The 17,956-nt window shown below is 37.2% G+C and overlaps 1 protein-coding gene across 1 annotated transcript in view; it reads right to left on the minus strand.

Moving 5' to 3' along the window:
• The window catches only part of INPP4B (inositol polyphosphate-4-phosphatase type II B), a 309,603-nt gene that overhangs the window by 185,207 nt on the left and 106,440 nt on the right, over window positions 1-17,956 (minus strand). The window contains exons 4-5 of the mRNA XM_058837251.1: window positions 16,611-16,835; window positions 14,903-14,947 (exon numbers count right to left, since the gene is read on the minus strand). Coding sequence (XP_058693234.1) covers window positions 14,903-14,947; window positions 16,611-16,701 — 136 coding nt within the window. The 5' untranslated portion in view covers window positions 16,702-16,835. The remainder of the gene's footprint in view (window positions 1-14,902; window positions 14,948-16,610; window positions 16,836-17,956) is intronic.

The raw sequence follows: 17,956 nt of genomic DNA on the forward strand, positions 1-17,956 counted from the left end.
TTGTAAGGGAGCTACTCTGGCTCCTGGGTGGAAGCCCAGCTACAGGAGCCCAGCCCTCAGGTGGAAATAATCCACCCGCAGCCTGGACAAGCCACCCAAACCAGCTGATGTTAACATTGATATAAGTACATGTAAGAAACACTGCAGATTTAAAGGCTGTATTAAGGACTTTGTGTAAAATTCTCTGGAGCCAGCTCTGTAATTAACTGTAAGCTAATTGATGGCCACAGTACTGATGATGCCCATGAGACTCTGCTGGTGAATAAAATATTAATTCCATCTTTAAGTAAAAATGTTACATAGTAAAGGTAATCAAATGAAGATGCCAGGACAAGATGCAGTAGGGAGCTATATTAACAACAGTAACTCACAAAAGAAAAGACAGAGAATAATAAAAGACTGTAGGTTTATTGTCTTACTGAACAGCTTTAAGATTCACCTGTGTGAGAAGGGCTGTGTTCCCTCCTTTTATTGTGCCAAGGAAGGGGACAAGAAAATTATGTACTTTCAACTTCATAAAGATTAAAAAAACCCAACAAAATAAACAATTTAAAAAACTCACCACAACCACCTTCTCAATATATCCTAAGGGAAGGTAGTAGGAATGTTTGAGCCCTGTAGTACTCTCCACATGTGGTGTTCAAAAGAGGTAAAATGTGGCAGTGTATGATTTACCTATATGTTTGTCATTTTTTTTTTTCATTTTTAACTCTGCACTCTGCTGGGTTCCCAAAATGTCAGGCTGATTCACAATTGGTTCTCATTGCATAAGTGCCTGATGTTGGAAATGACCAGTGAGACAGCCTAAAAAGATAGTCCTCTACAGAAAATACAATGCAAAGCACTGACTAATCCCTCCAATATGCCAGAGGTGACCTTTTAGCAAAACAAAACCCACACATCTCAAAGGAAAGCAGACTAAAATACACTTCAAAGACAAGGCAAAGAAGAGCAAGACACACTTTTAATCAAAGGAGAAAATAGATTTCTGCAATCCAGAACAATCACTTTTAGTCCAGTAATGATTAAATTTCCTGGTAGGGAAATGCTTGATAAATGTTACATAATCTGCATTCAAACTTTAGTTAAAAGGAGAAGATGTTCTAACATAAGTAAGCCTTGTTAGAAAAGGTGGCAATTCTGGATTAATACCTAAATTGAAAGTCCAGATAAGAGACAATGATAAACTCTTCAGAGGACTTTGAAGCAGTCATTCTGACCAGTAATTTTGATTGTTTAATAGCATGGGACTATAGCAAAGTAGAGATAGCAAGTAGAGCTCCTTCATAAGGAATTTTAGAAAATATATATTTGTATTTTTTTCACATAAATGACGGAGTCCAGAAAAAATAAAACCTCACAGGTCAAGGATCATGTCAGAGGATGAGCTTTGAAGAATCCATCTCCCATGACCATCTTCTATTTGTTTACTTGCATATTCTGAAGGAATAACCTTTAGTCCTAAACTTCTCCAAAAAATGTACCTCAGCCATGAGAACTCTGGTGGGACAGAAAAACAACCTTCTAAAAATAACAGGGCGAAAAACACCATAGTGACTGTAGCTGTTGTGATTGCCTAGATGTTATTTTAAAGTAACATTTTTAAAGCAGCACATACATTTGTATTTGTAGTTTCTTCAATTGCAACACCAATCTCATTTCCCCTCCAAGATACTGGCTCATAATTACTCTAAATTTTTAACTGCGCAGTTTGTATGTTGAAGACTATTTAAAAGGGAATACGTTAATGATTTCTACAAAGGAAAAAGACCCAAAACAGAAAATTTGATCCTTATACTACAAATACACTCATTTCTAGCAGAAGTTTCTTCAAGGGTGAATTATGGTTATTTACATGCAAATTTGAAACTGCCTGATTTTGATATGCTGACACATGTAAAGTCATAACTGACTTCTTCACAGAAATATAATTGTAAATTATTTCCACTCATTCGTACGAAGAAATATTAGTTTAGGATAAAAAAGAAAAAAACAAAAAACAAAACCAAAAACAACCCCAAAAAAACTCCAACAACAACAAGCTTTTATTTGTCTCTGTAGAGACACCCCCTAGCAGATTTGAGCTCTAAATCCTGATTTACCAGGGTATTGCAGCTCTTCATCTCAAAGTTGAAAACAGTGCTAGCCCACTTCAGTTTTAAAGCAGCTAATTTACAATCCTACAGACAACAGTCCTCAGCTTCTCAGGTGAGAAGAATTCTCATCTTCAAGGAATGCTAACAGTAAATTCTTCTTAACATTCATAATGAAATTCTGCACTCCTTCAGTCTGTCAGAAATTAATAATAAAATCAACAGAATTCCAGATTAAACCTTAAGCTTGTTTTGAACATTGGAACAAGATTGGCGTAAATTTTAAAAATGCTTCTTTATTATATTCCACATAACAGGCAAATACCACTCTAAAACTATGGTTGATAATAATAATTAAAGTGTCCATAACTGGACTAGAAAATTTATTGGCCACAGGGCATAAGGGTAAAACAATGAAGAAAAGCATTCTTTAAGCATTTTATTTGTTTTCAGTAAAGCACCTCGGGTCAGTCTGCTAGTCAAGCTGTATCTAGTGTTGTATGGGATTTTGTGCTATTCTATATAGAATTCCAGTTTTCTCAGGGCCTGCTGGAGAACCCGATTTTTGAGTCAAATCTTACTGCAGGACATGAATTTCGGAATTTCCAAAAATAAGTACATCTATAACTAATGTGTTCAAAAGGGGAGGATGACTTTAGTCTTCTATTAATTCAACGTTTTTCTATTTATGTAATTTCTGTTTCCATGTATAAGGACTAAAAACAAGTCCATTGGAAAATGTTTTATAACATGAAAGTGTTACTCCAATTATTTATATTGGCATATTCAGAGATGTATTTAACAACTGCTGCTTGAAACACAAATATTCAGCTAACACAGCGAAGTACCATTAGAGTCACGAAAGTCAAGAGCTATCATGCTTTGAGTTATTAAAGATGTTTTCAGTTAATATATTTTTGGCCTAACAACAGAGAGTTGCTCCATTTCTGTTTAGTCATTACCATTCTTCACAAGAAGCACCAACTCTATGACTACTATAACCTGTAAATCATTTGCTTGCTTTTTGTCTTCGAAATAATCTCTACCCTTTTGGAATTATGAGGTGACTTTACCTTCACAGAGAAAGATACACAAGGAAAGATATGGAAGGAATTCTCCAGGCAATTTTTCATTAAGTGTTTTACATCCTGGGCTGAAGGTTAGAAAAGACCAACTGCAAAAAGTGACAGTAAAAAAGTTGAAAGCAAACTCTCAACAAGCCAGAGATATCCACGAGTGTGTTTTAAACAGAATACTCTGAGCCTACACACAGCTGCTACCTGGCTTTGGAGGTATTTGAAGTCCCCAAGTATTTAAGCTTGGAACTGTAGGAGGTCCCTACGCACCTGCAGGTTGGCTCCGGGGCAAATCCCGACTGTCTCAGCCCTGACGACACAGAGCAGCTCCAAGCCCACCCCTCTGGCCCTGTCAGGATCTGAAAACCACACACCTCTCCTGACAGACTCGGGCTGGCACAGCTGCTCGTCCACATTCTGCAAAAACATCACTGCTGATTTCCTTCACAACACACCCAGAGGGCATCTGAAGGAGAATGGGGCCAGTGCCTTTCTAGATTCACTGGACCCGAAAGGGGTCACATACGGAGCAGATCCACAGGTTTAGCATTCTGCCCACCTCTAACATAACAGCTGCAAAACACAAAAAGCTGCAAACAATTACACAAAGGGGAGGAAGACTTGAGAGTCTGCTTGTATCTACTCAAAGCTGTCTCACCTTGATTGCAAAATAAGGAAGATTTTCCTGGCAGCAGGCATAGAGGGTACAAAATATAATTATAATTTGGTATTTAACATATACTTTTTTACATTCCAGTACCACTGAACTCAGGTACCTGTCCATCATCCCTCCAGAACTGAGGTCCACCCTACTGGAAAAACAGCATTAATCACTTAACAGTCATCCTCAGCTTATTTTGTCTTTGCCACAAATTCTTTTCTTCACAGAGAAAGGGATAAGAGTTTCAACTCAGGTTAAAAGTCCATTTCAATTTTAATCGTGGCCAACACCACTGCTGCAAATACATATTTTACTTCAAGCTTTTATTTTGCAAACATTTCCACAAATAACTCCTCATTGGGAGAATATACAGAAAAAAATAAACATAATTTTGTACATATACAAAAATTCATAAAAATGAGCACCAGTAACATATTATCCAGGCCAACAGCAAAACTAATTTAACAATAGCCGACTCTATCCAGTCCTGACCATCTTTGCCCAAAAAAGAAAGGCAATTCAAGCTGCTCTTAAATCTTTTATGATATTTTCTGTGTGCCCCACATTACAATTTAATTATGATGCAAGGGTGGAAGTTCCCTAGAAGAACTTGAGTCCACATAGATAGCAATAATCTTAAATAGTCTAATTTCAACATAACTATAAGTGAATATTTAGAGATCCTGAAGATTTTTTTAGATCACAAGCAAGGAATCAACAACAGTAAGGATCAACAGATACTTTACTGTCCATATACAGTACAGAATGTTGAAGGAGTCAATGTCAAAGAAATCATCACCAGCTCTGAGAAGCCTCCAAACTCTTTCTGGAAAATTACATGACAAATCACTGCCACAGAGATGTTCAAATCAGCCTTCAGCTTAACAAGTCCAACCCCTCTGCCCAAGCAGGGTCAGCCACAGCAGGCTGCATCCACTTGAGTGCTCACAACATCCAAGGACAGAGACTTCACAACCTCCCAAGGTCATCTGTGCCAGTGCTTGACCACCCTCACAGTAAAAAAAAAATCCCTATCATTCCTGTCCAGTAATTCCAAAATAAAATTTATTTCTTGTTCATGCCTAGAAAAAATCCCAGGACTTCAAGGGCCATTAAGCAGCAGCAGAGAAAACTAAGATGTCAGGCACTGAAGCACACAACCAGGGACACTAAAAATGACTCTTCAGCAAACTTAGTGGTACAGACCATTTCTTTTTTTAAGGCGATATAAAGTTTAAAATTTTAATGCTACCAGACTTTGCGGTTTGATGAAAAAAACATGGTTTCTAGAAAAAACAGTGTAGTTTTAAAAGATTTGTGAAGAAATCTGTGGAGAAGATCAACATCTATTGCTGACAACATTGTGCAGACACTGTATACCTTTTAAGCTTCCCTGACAACAACACAGTTAAGGAGTTAAGAAAAAAAAAATCTATTGTGTTCAATCCCAGCTTCCTGGGAGGCAGGGAAAGATTGGAAGAGGCAGCAGGGTCAGGATCGCCATCCAAATCTCAGTTGTAGGTAAGGAAGTCTTATAGAGCTTTCTATAACAACAAAGGAGCAATTCATCCTTATTTGGCTTGTTGCTCTCTGTGTACAAATATCTGCGAAAGAAAACATTCTCAATAAGGATCTAAATAGTCTTCTTCATTCAGACAAGTTTCGTGGACCCACAGAGAAGTCAGTCATAGATTTATTTTGTAGCAGGTAAGCACAAAGACATCTGGTCACTTAGGGGCTGTCCCTGTGGATGTGTGGTGATACAATGGGACAGTGTGCTCAGGGCCACTCTCACTGCGAAGATGCTGCCTGGAAAATCTCCTTCCATGGCAGGAAAGCAAAAAACTGCCAGGTAGAAGACCACAGTTCTTCCCTTCTCAGCTCAGCCACTGAACTGCCATATCTTTTCCCCCTTGCTCTCTTTCTGCTACTCAACATCCCAAAGCCTGCAGGGGCAAAGGAAGTGCACACATTTGTGTAAGTGCAGACAAGCCCCCTGCAAGTCAAATCTTAGTCAGATCTACCACACCTATGTGGGAGCAGTCCTAGGGAATCTGAAGAGCCTCATTTCAGAGAATCAGGTTCAAATATTGAACTGGAAAGAACACATAGACCAGCAAGACAAATAGGAAAAAGTATGCACAGCAGGAGGTGTATTTTTGGGAAAAAGCAGGAAGAAAAAAATATGATGAAAAAAAGAGCAGCAGCGTGTGCCAAAAATAACTTTTCTCTAACACAGTGATCTTTAATCCTACTTTCCTATGAACTGGTTTAAAAATACCCTGGAAAGAGACGTTTTCCATTTCATTAAAATAATTGAAAAAATTAATGTCACATTCAGCAGAACACCCAATAATTCAAAAGCCAAGCATTATGCTTGTGAAAATACTAAAGGACAAATTAAGTAATCCACTGAGTTATTTGTTGGTGGTTTATTAACACCCAAGTGAGAAAAACTTTATACGAAAGCTCCATTTTGAGAGAATTGCATTAAATCTCTACCTATGTCTGTAAACTCTTAGGTAATTCTGGAGCCCTTTTCCTACATAACTTTCAATCAGCCTTACAAATTATCATTATATATTACCTCAGAAACTAGAAATAGTTCAGGCAAAGCAGCATGGAATGAGGTAGATGAACCTGTGCGAAGATTGAGCTCTTGTAATTAATCTCTTTCTAGCAGCCTGCCTCACTGGGATACTGAGCTGGGACCCCTCTTCACAGAAAGCATAACAGTTTTCAGCATAGACACAATCTTGTCTGCAAAATTTTGGATAAAAGGAATTTTGCAATCATGAGACAACAATTGCGAAGTCCATGAGAAAAACATTCCATAGACACAAAAGCAGCATTTTCAGAAAAAAAATTGATTTTCAAGAAGCTTACCAATTTTATTTATTTAAGGTTTGAAAAATAAAGGTCCTTCCTAGTCTTATCCTCCTTTTTTAACCCTGGACTTATAAATGCGGCAGTTTGCTAACTGACAAGATTTCAGAATTTATACATTTCTGACAGAATTTAATCCATTATCTGCTGCATCATTTGAGAGCTAAGATGATAAACCCCTGTCTCACAAAATGGCTAAATTCCAAAAAACCCTTTCAACTGTTAAATAGCTTTTCAAATTCAGGTATCTACAAACTCCTCTCTAAACAGATTAGCCATTGCTATTCGAAATGTATCTCTAGATAAGTGTTTATATCGAAACATGTGAAAGTTGCTGTGAGAATCTTTATGCTATCAGATTTAAAAGTTTTCCTTAGTCACAGCCCTGATTTATACATACCTATATTTACAAGGTTGTAAACCACATTCTCCTGGTAGTTCAAATACAATTTTTTTCTTAAAAGGAAAAGCAAAAGCTTCTGGAAACAGGAAATCCTTCAATTTCATGGAGCAGAATGGAAGAAAACTGCCTGAAATTCAGTTTGCACTGGGTTTAATATTGATACTTAAAACATCCTCATGCTTTCTACTTGCATCAGCACATCAGCAGATTTCTGTAAATCTATCACACTGGAATACATACAGTAATGATTTGTTTGCTCATGCTGGTTCATCCTCTGCTCTGACCCACTTCAGAGCAAATAAACATCCCTGCATTTAACGAGCCCACTGCGGGGACTAACTTTTACATAGCACCCTGTAATGCAGAATTTTAATTTCTAACACCTACACAGAAATTGATTTACACAAGTCAAAGCTGGTTAATGAAAATCATTAAGTATCAATGGATGCTGACAAGTTGGAAATATTTCTGTGACTGTGGGGTGCCCCCACCCAGGGAGGCAAAGATTTTGTTTCAGATAAGCATTGTTAAAGTGAGACCCTTGGCCTCTGGGGATGGGCCCTGTGAGCCCAGGAAGAGTTTCCCCAACCCCAGACCCTCGTGGGGTGGCAGCCCAGGGTGTTCTGATTGGTTCTGTGCCCCTGGAGCTTCTCCCTTCCTATGTCCCTATTAGACTCCAACCTTAAACTCCACTGTGGCTCAGTCCCATAAAACCCCTACCCTGCCTCTATTCTGGGCTCTCTGTCTCTGGATTTAATCTGAATTTGTTTCTGTGTTGAAAAAATGGTTTCCTGAGATCAACCAAGCAGAAACATGTCTCGTTGAGTCCCATGTCGGCCACCAGAATCCATAACCTCCCTGGACTTGATCCTGCAGCTGCAGCAGAATGCAACATGTGACTACTTCTACTAGGAATTGCTTACTGACACAGAAACCAAGTAGGTAACACACAAAAATGAGTAATGCTACTCTAGATATAATGGGTTTTCAGCAACAAAGCAAATTTTCATATTTATGGACTACATAGAATAGATATCTAACTCTCTATATAGATAATTCCATGAAGAACTCTATTTAACTGTAAAGTACATAGTATTATAAACAGAATTTTCAGTTTCTCTTAATATGCAAGATGTAGAGAGAATGCTAACTGTACAGATTCCCATCTTTCATTACTGGAATTTTTGAGTCCTTGCATATTAAGCCCTACAATTAATATAGATTAATATTTAAGGACCATGACAGCATCCTGCTTCTCTAGCTGCAATGCAAATGAAGACGATCCCTGCCCTAAGGGGATTGAAGGATAAATTTCTAGAATTACAGTGCCTACAGGTACAGATTTAAAAATCCAGCCTAATTCTCTAGGACTACAAACCCACTTAACCTGAAAAAAATACCAAACAAGTATATGAGTTTTTGAAAAGGATTCTGGGTTTGAGCTTTTTGGGGTATGCATCCATGCCACACAGACATCCTACCCCACACACATCCCATTTCCTCGATTTTTTTTTTTTTCCAACATTACCAAGTCTTGATGGTAGTATCTAGACAGTTTTGGGCATTTTTTTTTTCCTGACAGAGTATGCAACATGCGAAATTCAGAACTCATGCTTTAAAGAGGCGCAGAGTGACAACGGAGCAGTGCTTCTGAAAGCCACCTATTTAAAAACCCCAAACAGTAAGGTTCAGTGTGGCAAGGGCTATCACAGAATCCCAAAAGCCTTCTTTAAAGTGAGCAAAGTACTGTGGGAGGAGAGGTGGATAAAAAATGATGTGGGGTATTGGCAAATCTGCTCTCAAATCACTTTTCAGCAGTGTTCACACAATGTCTGCATATAGCAAAGAAAGCTTACTGCGAGTGCCAGAGAATGCAGGAGCAAGAAGAGCAAGAAGAGCTGACTCTCATCAGGGGTCACTAACTCAACATCACTCAACAATTTGCATTATCCATCATCAAATACTGATTGCAAAGAGAAGTGACAGCATGATGTGAAAAATGATAGGCATTCACTACCTTAGAACTTTTTTTGGAAGACTGTTTCACTTGTTGCTTTATCTGCACTGAAACCAACTGCAAGTTAACTCAAGTTCTCCTGATGAAGTGGGGAAAGAAGAAATTCCTGCAATAGTTACTGCAAAAACATTACAAGTGCTAAGTCAAAACATGCCAACACAGTCTCAGAGTGTGCTTGAATTGCTCTCTCTTTGGGAGGATTCCTTTCAGTCAAAAAAGGACTCATCCTAGCAACACTGAGTTACTAAGAATAATAAGAATTTAAGGCATCTTATGCTACAGTGCAAGTCTTAAAGCAGACAGAAGTCAAATAAATAGGTCCCAGAGGAGAACAAGAGCATTCTTTCCATTCACGTGGTAGCTTTTCTACATCCTGAATCTTTTCTGTTCAGTTTAAATTAAATGAATTTACACTAATTAATTTAAATTAAATTAAAGGAAATCTTTTATTTACTATTTTTTGCTGGGATGTAACTGTATCTAATATGCATCAGTAAAACTAAGGTAAAAAAACCTGAGTAGTCAGTTTGGTGGAAGATGGAATTTGTGTGGGACCAGAAGAAACTCAAGTAAAATTCAGCAAATCGATACAACAACAAAGAAAAAAAATGAACAAATAACATAAAATTTAAAACTCACAAACCCAGCCTTCATTTTTGTATTTTTTCTGCTATTGTTTCTAACATGGCCATTACAACTTGTTTTGAGGATAAATACCTCTCAGCAATAAGTGACAGTATCAGTTTGATTCACAGAGAAATTACCACTTTTTAGATTTACTCAAAAGCGTGATGATGACTTTTTTTACAATTTTATTTGGCTAACACAAAAAAGACCATTTATTCACCAACTCGTAACTTGATGAAGTAGAAGGATAACCAAGTGGGGAAATTCTACTAGGATCAAGACTGGCTTCAAGTTTGTGGTAAGGATAGAGCAAGTCTTTCTGCTTATCATTCTTCCAGGAACAGCTGCTGCTGAAAAAGCTCCAGATTATGTTTCAGAATTGGAAAAATCATTTAGTCGTGCACTTTGAGCAGCACTGATGTACCATTTATGTTCAGTATGCAGAGTTAAATCTGCTTCAAGACCTTTTCCAAAGGGAAGGCATCACTATATCACTTGGAAAAATAAGATTGTAGAGAATAAAATCTTCTGCATTTACAGGTTGACTGCTTTTATATCAACCCACTATTTGGTAAAAGGAATAAACAAATAACCTAGAATTTTTTAATTTTAATTCTTTCAAGTACTTTCTCAAGTTTTCTGTGAATTGTGCACTATTTAATGAGATTTTGTAAAAACATAATCACAAGATTTACATTACACTTTGAAAAGTACCTAGAAGTTGCTCAACAATAGAACAGTCCTTCCAAATTCACTGTCCTAACATATTTGCAAAAAAAAAGATCACTTTTGGAAATGTCAGACAGGGGCTGTCATTAAAGTTACCACCTGAATATGCTACAATATGTGCAGAGACGTTCCTTTCTATACAGCTATTTTGGTTATTATTACCATACTACAGCCATCATATCCCTTGCTCTCTCTTCACAACTCTAAGCAATTAGACAAATGCAAAAACACTAAAATTGTGTTGGTTATTGAGAGAGTAACTAGCAAACTTATTTCCTTTTTTTCTCTAATTTATTTCTCCCTATTAACATCATGTTCATTACCGAGTTCATGTTTGAGCACTTAGACCAATTGTGCATTCTACCCTGCTCCCTCATTTTCCTGATTGTTGCAGTTTTTTTGTGCTGCTTTGCCAGTTCACTATCAAATACCCTTAGAAGTATAAGCTCTTGAAAACTTCACAACAGTGTTCATCAATATGCACAATATAATTTATCTCCCACAACTATTGCCTCATACTTCAGCTGGGCTCACATACTTCACATTGATTTATCACAGCTACTTTGAAGTCAGGAACCCACAACATATTTAGTTAGATCTGGGACTCAAGGGCTAGGATATTTTAGAGAAGTAACCAAGAAGAGTAGCTTCAAAATAAACATCTATATGAGATCTAACCCTGCACACTTCAAAGTCATGAGAAAGATTTTTATCAGTTTCACTGGTTTGTTATCCAGGACCAGTATCTGGTTTCATTCCTTTTGCTCTGCTCTTCCTCTCTACTCAGCACCCTGCACAGGCTTTCATATCCTACCTCCTAATGCTTCATGGAACTGAATGCAGAACACAGACACCCAAAATGCCAAATAAAAAGAGAGGGTTTGCAAAATTAAACTTAGCAGCAGCTACAAGGTTCAGAAATCAGCCATATTTCCAAAAAGTCCCCAGGAGCATAAAACTTAAAAATCTTTGTCTAAAGAATGTTCTGAATCCAAAGCCATATTACAAGACAGGCATACTCCTGAAAATGCTGAGTGTATTGCAGTGGAAAACTGTAATTCAGGTGAGCTTTATTATTTGCTTTAACCTCAGGGAAAAAGAAAAAAAATGCCACTTTATTGAACTTCAAAATAAAATAAGAGAAGACAATATTTAGACATTTTATGAAGAGAATGCTTTCCAGAGTATTATGGGCATAGGATGTTGCAGGGTAACTACCACAACAAAATACAAAACACTAAGAAGAATTTTAATATCATTATTTCAAAATTTAATTATCAGAACTTCAAACATTGAACAGTAGCATTTAGATATAATGTCCCTAAACAAAACTCATTTATTAGGCAGCACTCAAATATTATTTAAAATATTTTGTTTTAGTTATTGAAGTTCCATTTCTGAATGATATTTATTGACCAACAAGTAACAAGAGACTGAAACTAAAATTATGAGATGTTACAATTTTTAATATATTTAAACATATCTGTATATCAACTGATATAAGCAAATGTCTATTTGCATATATATGTATCAGTATGCTACTTAATTAATATAATAATATTGATTATACAACAAATATGAACAAAATTATAGGCATAAGCCATTCTTTCATGGCTAGAGACCAGCTTTATACATCATTAATTGTTAGATTTGCCTTCCAAATTCTAAATGTCAAATACCAGCCTAATGAAGCTGAAATGTCTTTACACAGCCCTAAGACTTGGTTACCCAAGCCAGGCACACATCATAGCTGTGGCGCTTGCTTGCAGCAAATTCCTCTCTCATCCCTGCTTACCATGCTCTGGGTCATCTCAGAGAGAGATCTTGGAAGTCCTTGATTAGCTGAAGCGAATGCCAAGTCTTTAATTAGACAAAATCCCTCAAAGGATAGTGTCAGTCAAGCAGTGTCGTTGGCCTGCCAGCAGCAGTGGTATTCCCCAGGGGCACAGGCCAGGCTGCAGATCCCTTCCAGCCCTGCCAGTAACCAGGTGAACAGCACGGGGGCGTCTCCACTGCCTGCCCTTGCCAGGGGAATTTTAACTGGTTGGGCCACGCAGCACATGCATCCTTGCCAGCTCAATTGTTCATCAGCAGGAGGTGTCTGCTGTACATTTGTACAAACAAACAGCACACTGCTGGTGACTGGGGTTGGTAGAGCAAGGAAGTGCTGGTATGGGAATGTTGATGTTCCAGTAAGAAGGATAACTGCTAAGAATTTCATTGACTGTTCAGTCACTAAAGGTGGACTCCTCTAATGCAAATGTGTTATGCTTAAATACGTAGTACTCTTTAAGGATTACTAAGAATCACCTTTATACAATTGCCTGTGTTGCCAAATATCCCTGACTTCTGACTCTGGACAGGAGTATCAGCCAAAACCAAGAGGTTTATGCTGCTACTCCTATTTGTTACCTGAGCAGCAGCAGAAGCCAGTGTATAAGATCCTTCACAGGGCTGCAATGACTCAATCAATAACGCTGCAGAACAAATCACAGAACATAAATGCCTAGTATAAACAGCCCAATGCAAAACACAAACACTGAGTGAACAGAGATCCATCCAGCACAAGCCCAAACAAGTCTGAAAATGCCTTTACTTTGTTTTTACACTTCTGCCTGCTGGGGCACATTTATCACTGAAAGCAACTTCTCCTGAAGCACTGCTCATCTAATTTGCAGTCAGTGCCTGTAGCACCTTCCTTCCTCTCCTACGCTACACCAGAGTGGAAGTTTGTTATTGCTGGAACACTGCAATTACTGGCTCTGCCCAAATGCTACAGTCACATCACCTATAAAATGTAAACAGAAATGCACAGAAAAGTTAAATCCACTCTTAACGATTATTATACCATGGTGATTCTCCCCAACAGAGAATGAGGACGTTGTTCCATGCCAACATTTAGCAATTTTTTCAGAAATAGTCTATGCAGAAATAAACCCCATGACTTACTCAAGAAAATTTTTTGTAATGCCATAACTATCTAATTTTTTAAAAGACATACAGATAAAAATACATAGAAAAAAACTAAGGTACTCTAAAAATGGTTGTATCAAGTAGAACTGCGTCTGTCCCACAGGGCACAGTTTTAAGGCATCAGCTTTTCAGTCAGTGTAGTTGCAGCAGCACACAAGCTGAGTGTAACCCAGTTCCAAGGACAAGGCCAGGAAAGAAGCTCCCAAAATACAAGGGGCAGAAACAGAGCCTGCAGTCACATCACTGATGCCATCCTGTTTGCTGTGTTTGGGGTTTCTGAAGGATATTTGTTTGTAGACTACTTGAATTCTCCAAATAGTGGAGTCTAATTGATATTTGTACAATATTCTGCTTACAGTTATCTATATTTCAATCTCCCCTTTACACTTTTTTGCAACAGATATTATGAAAGTTTTTATACCAGAGTTAATTTAACAGATACTGAGTAACGCTGAGTTAAAGTTTCTCAGTGTACAGCTACACAATGTCAGATAAATATTCACAGGTCATATGGATATAAAAATCATAACAAATCTGACAAGTTTCAGTTGAGAATGCAGAAGGCACATATCAAATATTTCAAAAGCTACACTATTTGTGACTACACAGGAGCAGGGAATAATCACAGAGTCATTTCAGTTGGCTAAGACCCTGAGGAGAGTCCAGCCACTAATCAACTAAACCTAATTATCATTTCCCACACAGAATTATTGTGCTTAGTGCTTCTACAGCAAATAATTATTTCACATATTATTTCAAAGGCTTCAAAGCTTTTGCACTGAAAGAACAGTGAAAAGTAGCCAAGCTTGTTTTGCACAATTTGGGCAGACATATTGTGCTCCTTGACCTTGTATTGCAAATATACGATTATTCAATTAGATTGCTTCACTTACTGAGCAATCTGAATCATTCTGTACCCTCTAAATGGAGGGAGAAGCTTGAGCTGATAGAACATCTCCCAAAACAATTTAGTTACATACTATAGCAATAAATAGTTCCCATATACCAACTACTTATACTAAGTATAAAATGTCAAATTCAGGTAAACATTTACATTGCCTCTTCACTACCAAATAATATTGCATTTAGATTAAAGTTTGCTGTAAAGCAACAGTACTTTTATCTGAATACTGTTTCAAATTCTTCAAATTAAATATCTTTTTCCAAAGAAGTAGCATTTCACAAACTATATCCACAAAGCTGTTGGGCAGATTTTCAGCCTGGTAGTGCAGCACAGCATTAGAGAATTCAAAAAACTTTTAGCCATTCCAGCCAAGTAAGAAACTAAAATCAGCATTTCAAAAGGCATGCAAAGGCACTTCTCCCACCTAGACCTTCATTTTTTTTAAACACATCACATGTCACACTGTATAACACTATATATATAAAACTTACACACAGACATTATAAGTCAAAAAATTCAAAATTGTATCTTACCAAGACTGAATTCCAGCTTTGGCTCATTTGCAATTCTCTGAATACCTTAAAAGGTAAAAAAAAAAAAAAAAAAAAAAAAAAAAAAATTAGAGATAATTTGATTTCCACGTCTTGCTTTTTAATACATAGTAAAATTTTCACATGCCTAAAACTACTGCTATTGCCTCTGAAATAACATTGTAAGTTAGAAACTCATGGTTAAAGCAAACTTGGATGAAATACTTGCCTGAAAAAGGGCTACTTTTGAAGAAAACTTCCTTCTTAATAGAAACTTTCTGTTGCTGGGAAAGGAAACTAGGAAAAAAACCCCAGGCTTTCATGGGCGGGTTACGTGTAAGATTTTCAGTCACAACAACTGACTATGTATGTGTTGGAAAAACTAATTTTTAAGAAGTCATCACATTAAAAACAAATGTGTTTTCCCATGTTTTGTGGAAGCAGGTATATCAGGTTAATATAGCAAAATATAAACACATTATTGATCTACAAACAAACTGTAAAGCAATAAAGCCAACTTCTTTTTGTTGGAAAATAAATATATTAAATCATCTTCTCAAGCAGTAGGGACAGGAAGTTTAATCCATGGTGAAACTATGTTCGATTGCATATTTTACTACAGAGGGCAACATTTTCCTGTGCTAAAATAAAGGAGTGAACCACAGAGATGCAACAAGAGAAACATAGGAAGCAAGGAGGGATAGGTGAATAACACTGAGTTGTCCACCTGATGCAGAAAGCAATTGGATGACAACTACAGTTTTAATGAACTTGTAAAAATTAAACTATTTCTTCTTAACATTTTTCTACTGTCTCCAGTAAGCATTATTAATTATTGGTCAGTATTGAAGAAATTGGTCAGATGGAAAGGATTAAGTTAGTATATGAACTGGAACAAGATTTTGTTTAAAAAATAATTTTAAAAACTCACGCACAAAAAAATCACCCCAAGTTTATAGCTGTGTCTGCTCCATAAAAACTTGATGCTGCTAAATCTGGATTCACATCATTCTCATTAGTGTAGCTATTCATTCACATCTGTGAGAGAAGAATTACAGCTGCAGAGCTTAGAAAGGTCCAAAAGAAAAATAAAAGTTGGTTGGTTTTTTGTTTTGGATTTTTTTTTTTTTTTTTAACGGAGCTTTAACAAATTTCTGAGGTCATCTCTACAACTAGGCCTGAAACCATGAATACACTGGATACAGAATTGATTAAGTGACCAGGCAACTGAAGTACAGTCTTCTAACTCCAGTGCACCAAATACAACTCAGCATCTGTCTACTTGTACTCAAATCCCCAGAGTGCTTTTACATCACATAGAACAAATCTGTGATACTAGTTTAAGTATTACTAAAGGTTTATACATTTATCAAACTTATCAGACTATATTTCAAACAGTAGTCCATATGCTCATATAGGACATAAAAGAGGAAAAAAATACTTTAGGTCTTACGAAGAAAACAGGTTAGAGGAAAAAAACTCAGAAACACAGAAATCACACATTTGTTCCCCTGAAGGTTATGTGTATAAACCAAAATATATCAGGGAAAAAAATTTAAAGACAATTTTCATCAGTTTATTTCCTCTAGACTGCACTTTGTCAAACAAGAGGTTGAACAGCATTTTGTACCCCGCTTGTGACACTATCCAAACTGCCACAGACTGGGCTGACTTTATTGTACCCCTCCACAAAACGAGTACGTGCACTTACTTGTAAACTGGGGCTCTCCTAGACTGTCTAACTGGGATGAAGGGAGAAACTGTCGTGCTTCATCTGATGATCTCTCCTCTTTGATTTCCATGATCAGGCACCGGAGCTGTTGAATTTTATTCCACAAACAATCTGAGTTCGCCTCTCCCAGTGCCAGAGCCCAAGATTCACAGTCTGGCTTTGATGTGGCTTCAAGGTAAAGATCCAGTTCTCCACTCTGAAACTCTGCACTCAGAAAACATGAAAGCATCTCTTAGGAACTGTAATTGGAAAGGGAGATAATGGAAATACTGATGTCACAAAAAATCAAAACAACCATATACACACTTATCTTCATTGTCACAGAGCCATGCAGCCCCATCCACCTCTGGAGTCACACCCCAACTCCTTCAGACTCAGTGCAGTACTAAACATATCCACAGAGTTCTAAAATCAGTTTAAAATCTTTTTCCAGCACAGATTCTACAGCCTAGCAGGTAGCTCCCAGAGCTGCTAACTTGAAAAATAATTTGATTTAACAAGGGCAGCTGACACAGTTCTGTCAGAGAGTAGGATTCACCAGAATGAATTTGTCCATCATCTCTTCTATTAAAAATCTCCATTATGCTCAGTCTCTCATTCATCCTCGCCAGAATAGAGATCAGGAACACATGGAGATAATTTAGCACAACTCCTCTGTGAAGATTCAACAGGTTGGATGTAGGAGCTTCTGACCTCATTACTATCCACGTGTCATTTGCTGTTCTGCCTGGAGTCTAATTGCTTAATGATCAAATTTTCTGAGAACAGGAGAAAGGGTGGGGGAGGTGAAACTCCCAAGGAATGCAGGTAAGTAGCAAGGGTTGGTCATTTGATTAAAATTAGAACAGGAAGAAAAAAAACATCCCTTAGGCATTTAAAATTCTGCAGTATAGATGGCTTCACCGAGTCACAAATTCAATGTGACATTTAGTGCAACACACACCAAGAAGAGCAAACTGGGAAAGAAAGAAAATCAATGCTTCTTTAAAACAAGTTACCAACTAATTTAGAAATGTAAAACTCTGTAAAATACCTGTGCTATTGTATTATCAAGGATTGAAGTATTTAATTTGGCATCAAAACAATTCTGAGCTAAATCAGCCATGTATCATATCACTGGATGAAACAGAATGCTGAAAGGTTTTCCTACTTAGTTTGAAAATCCAAAGAACATAGAAAAGTTCTGTTCCATACATTATGAATTTAAATTCCTTTTACTGCCTTGAGTATCTATCTAACCTTGGGCACTTGCACACATGTTACTCTAAACGTGTTTGCATTTAATAAACTGAGCATCTGCCAGTTACAATTACCTCTGCTTTTAT

This window comes from Poecile atricapillus, chromosome 4 (assembly GCF_030490865.1).
Source record: "Poecile atricapillus isolate bPoeAtr1 chromosome 4, bPoeAtr1.hap1, whole genome shotgun sequence".
NCBI lineage: Eukaryota > Metazoa > Chordata > Aves > Passeriformes > Paridae > Poecile > Poecile atricapillus.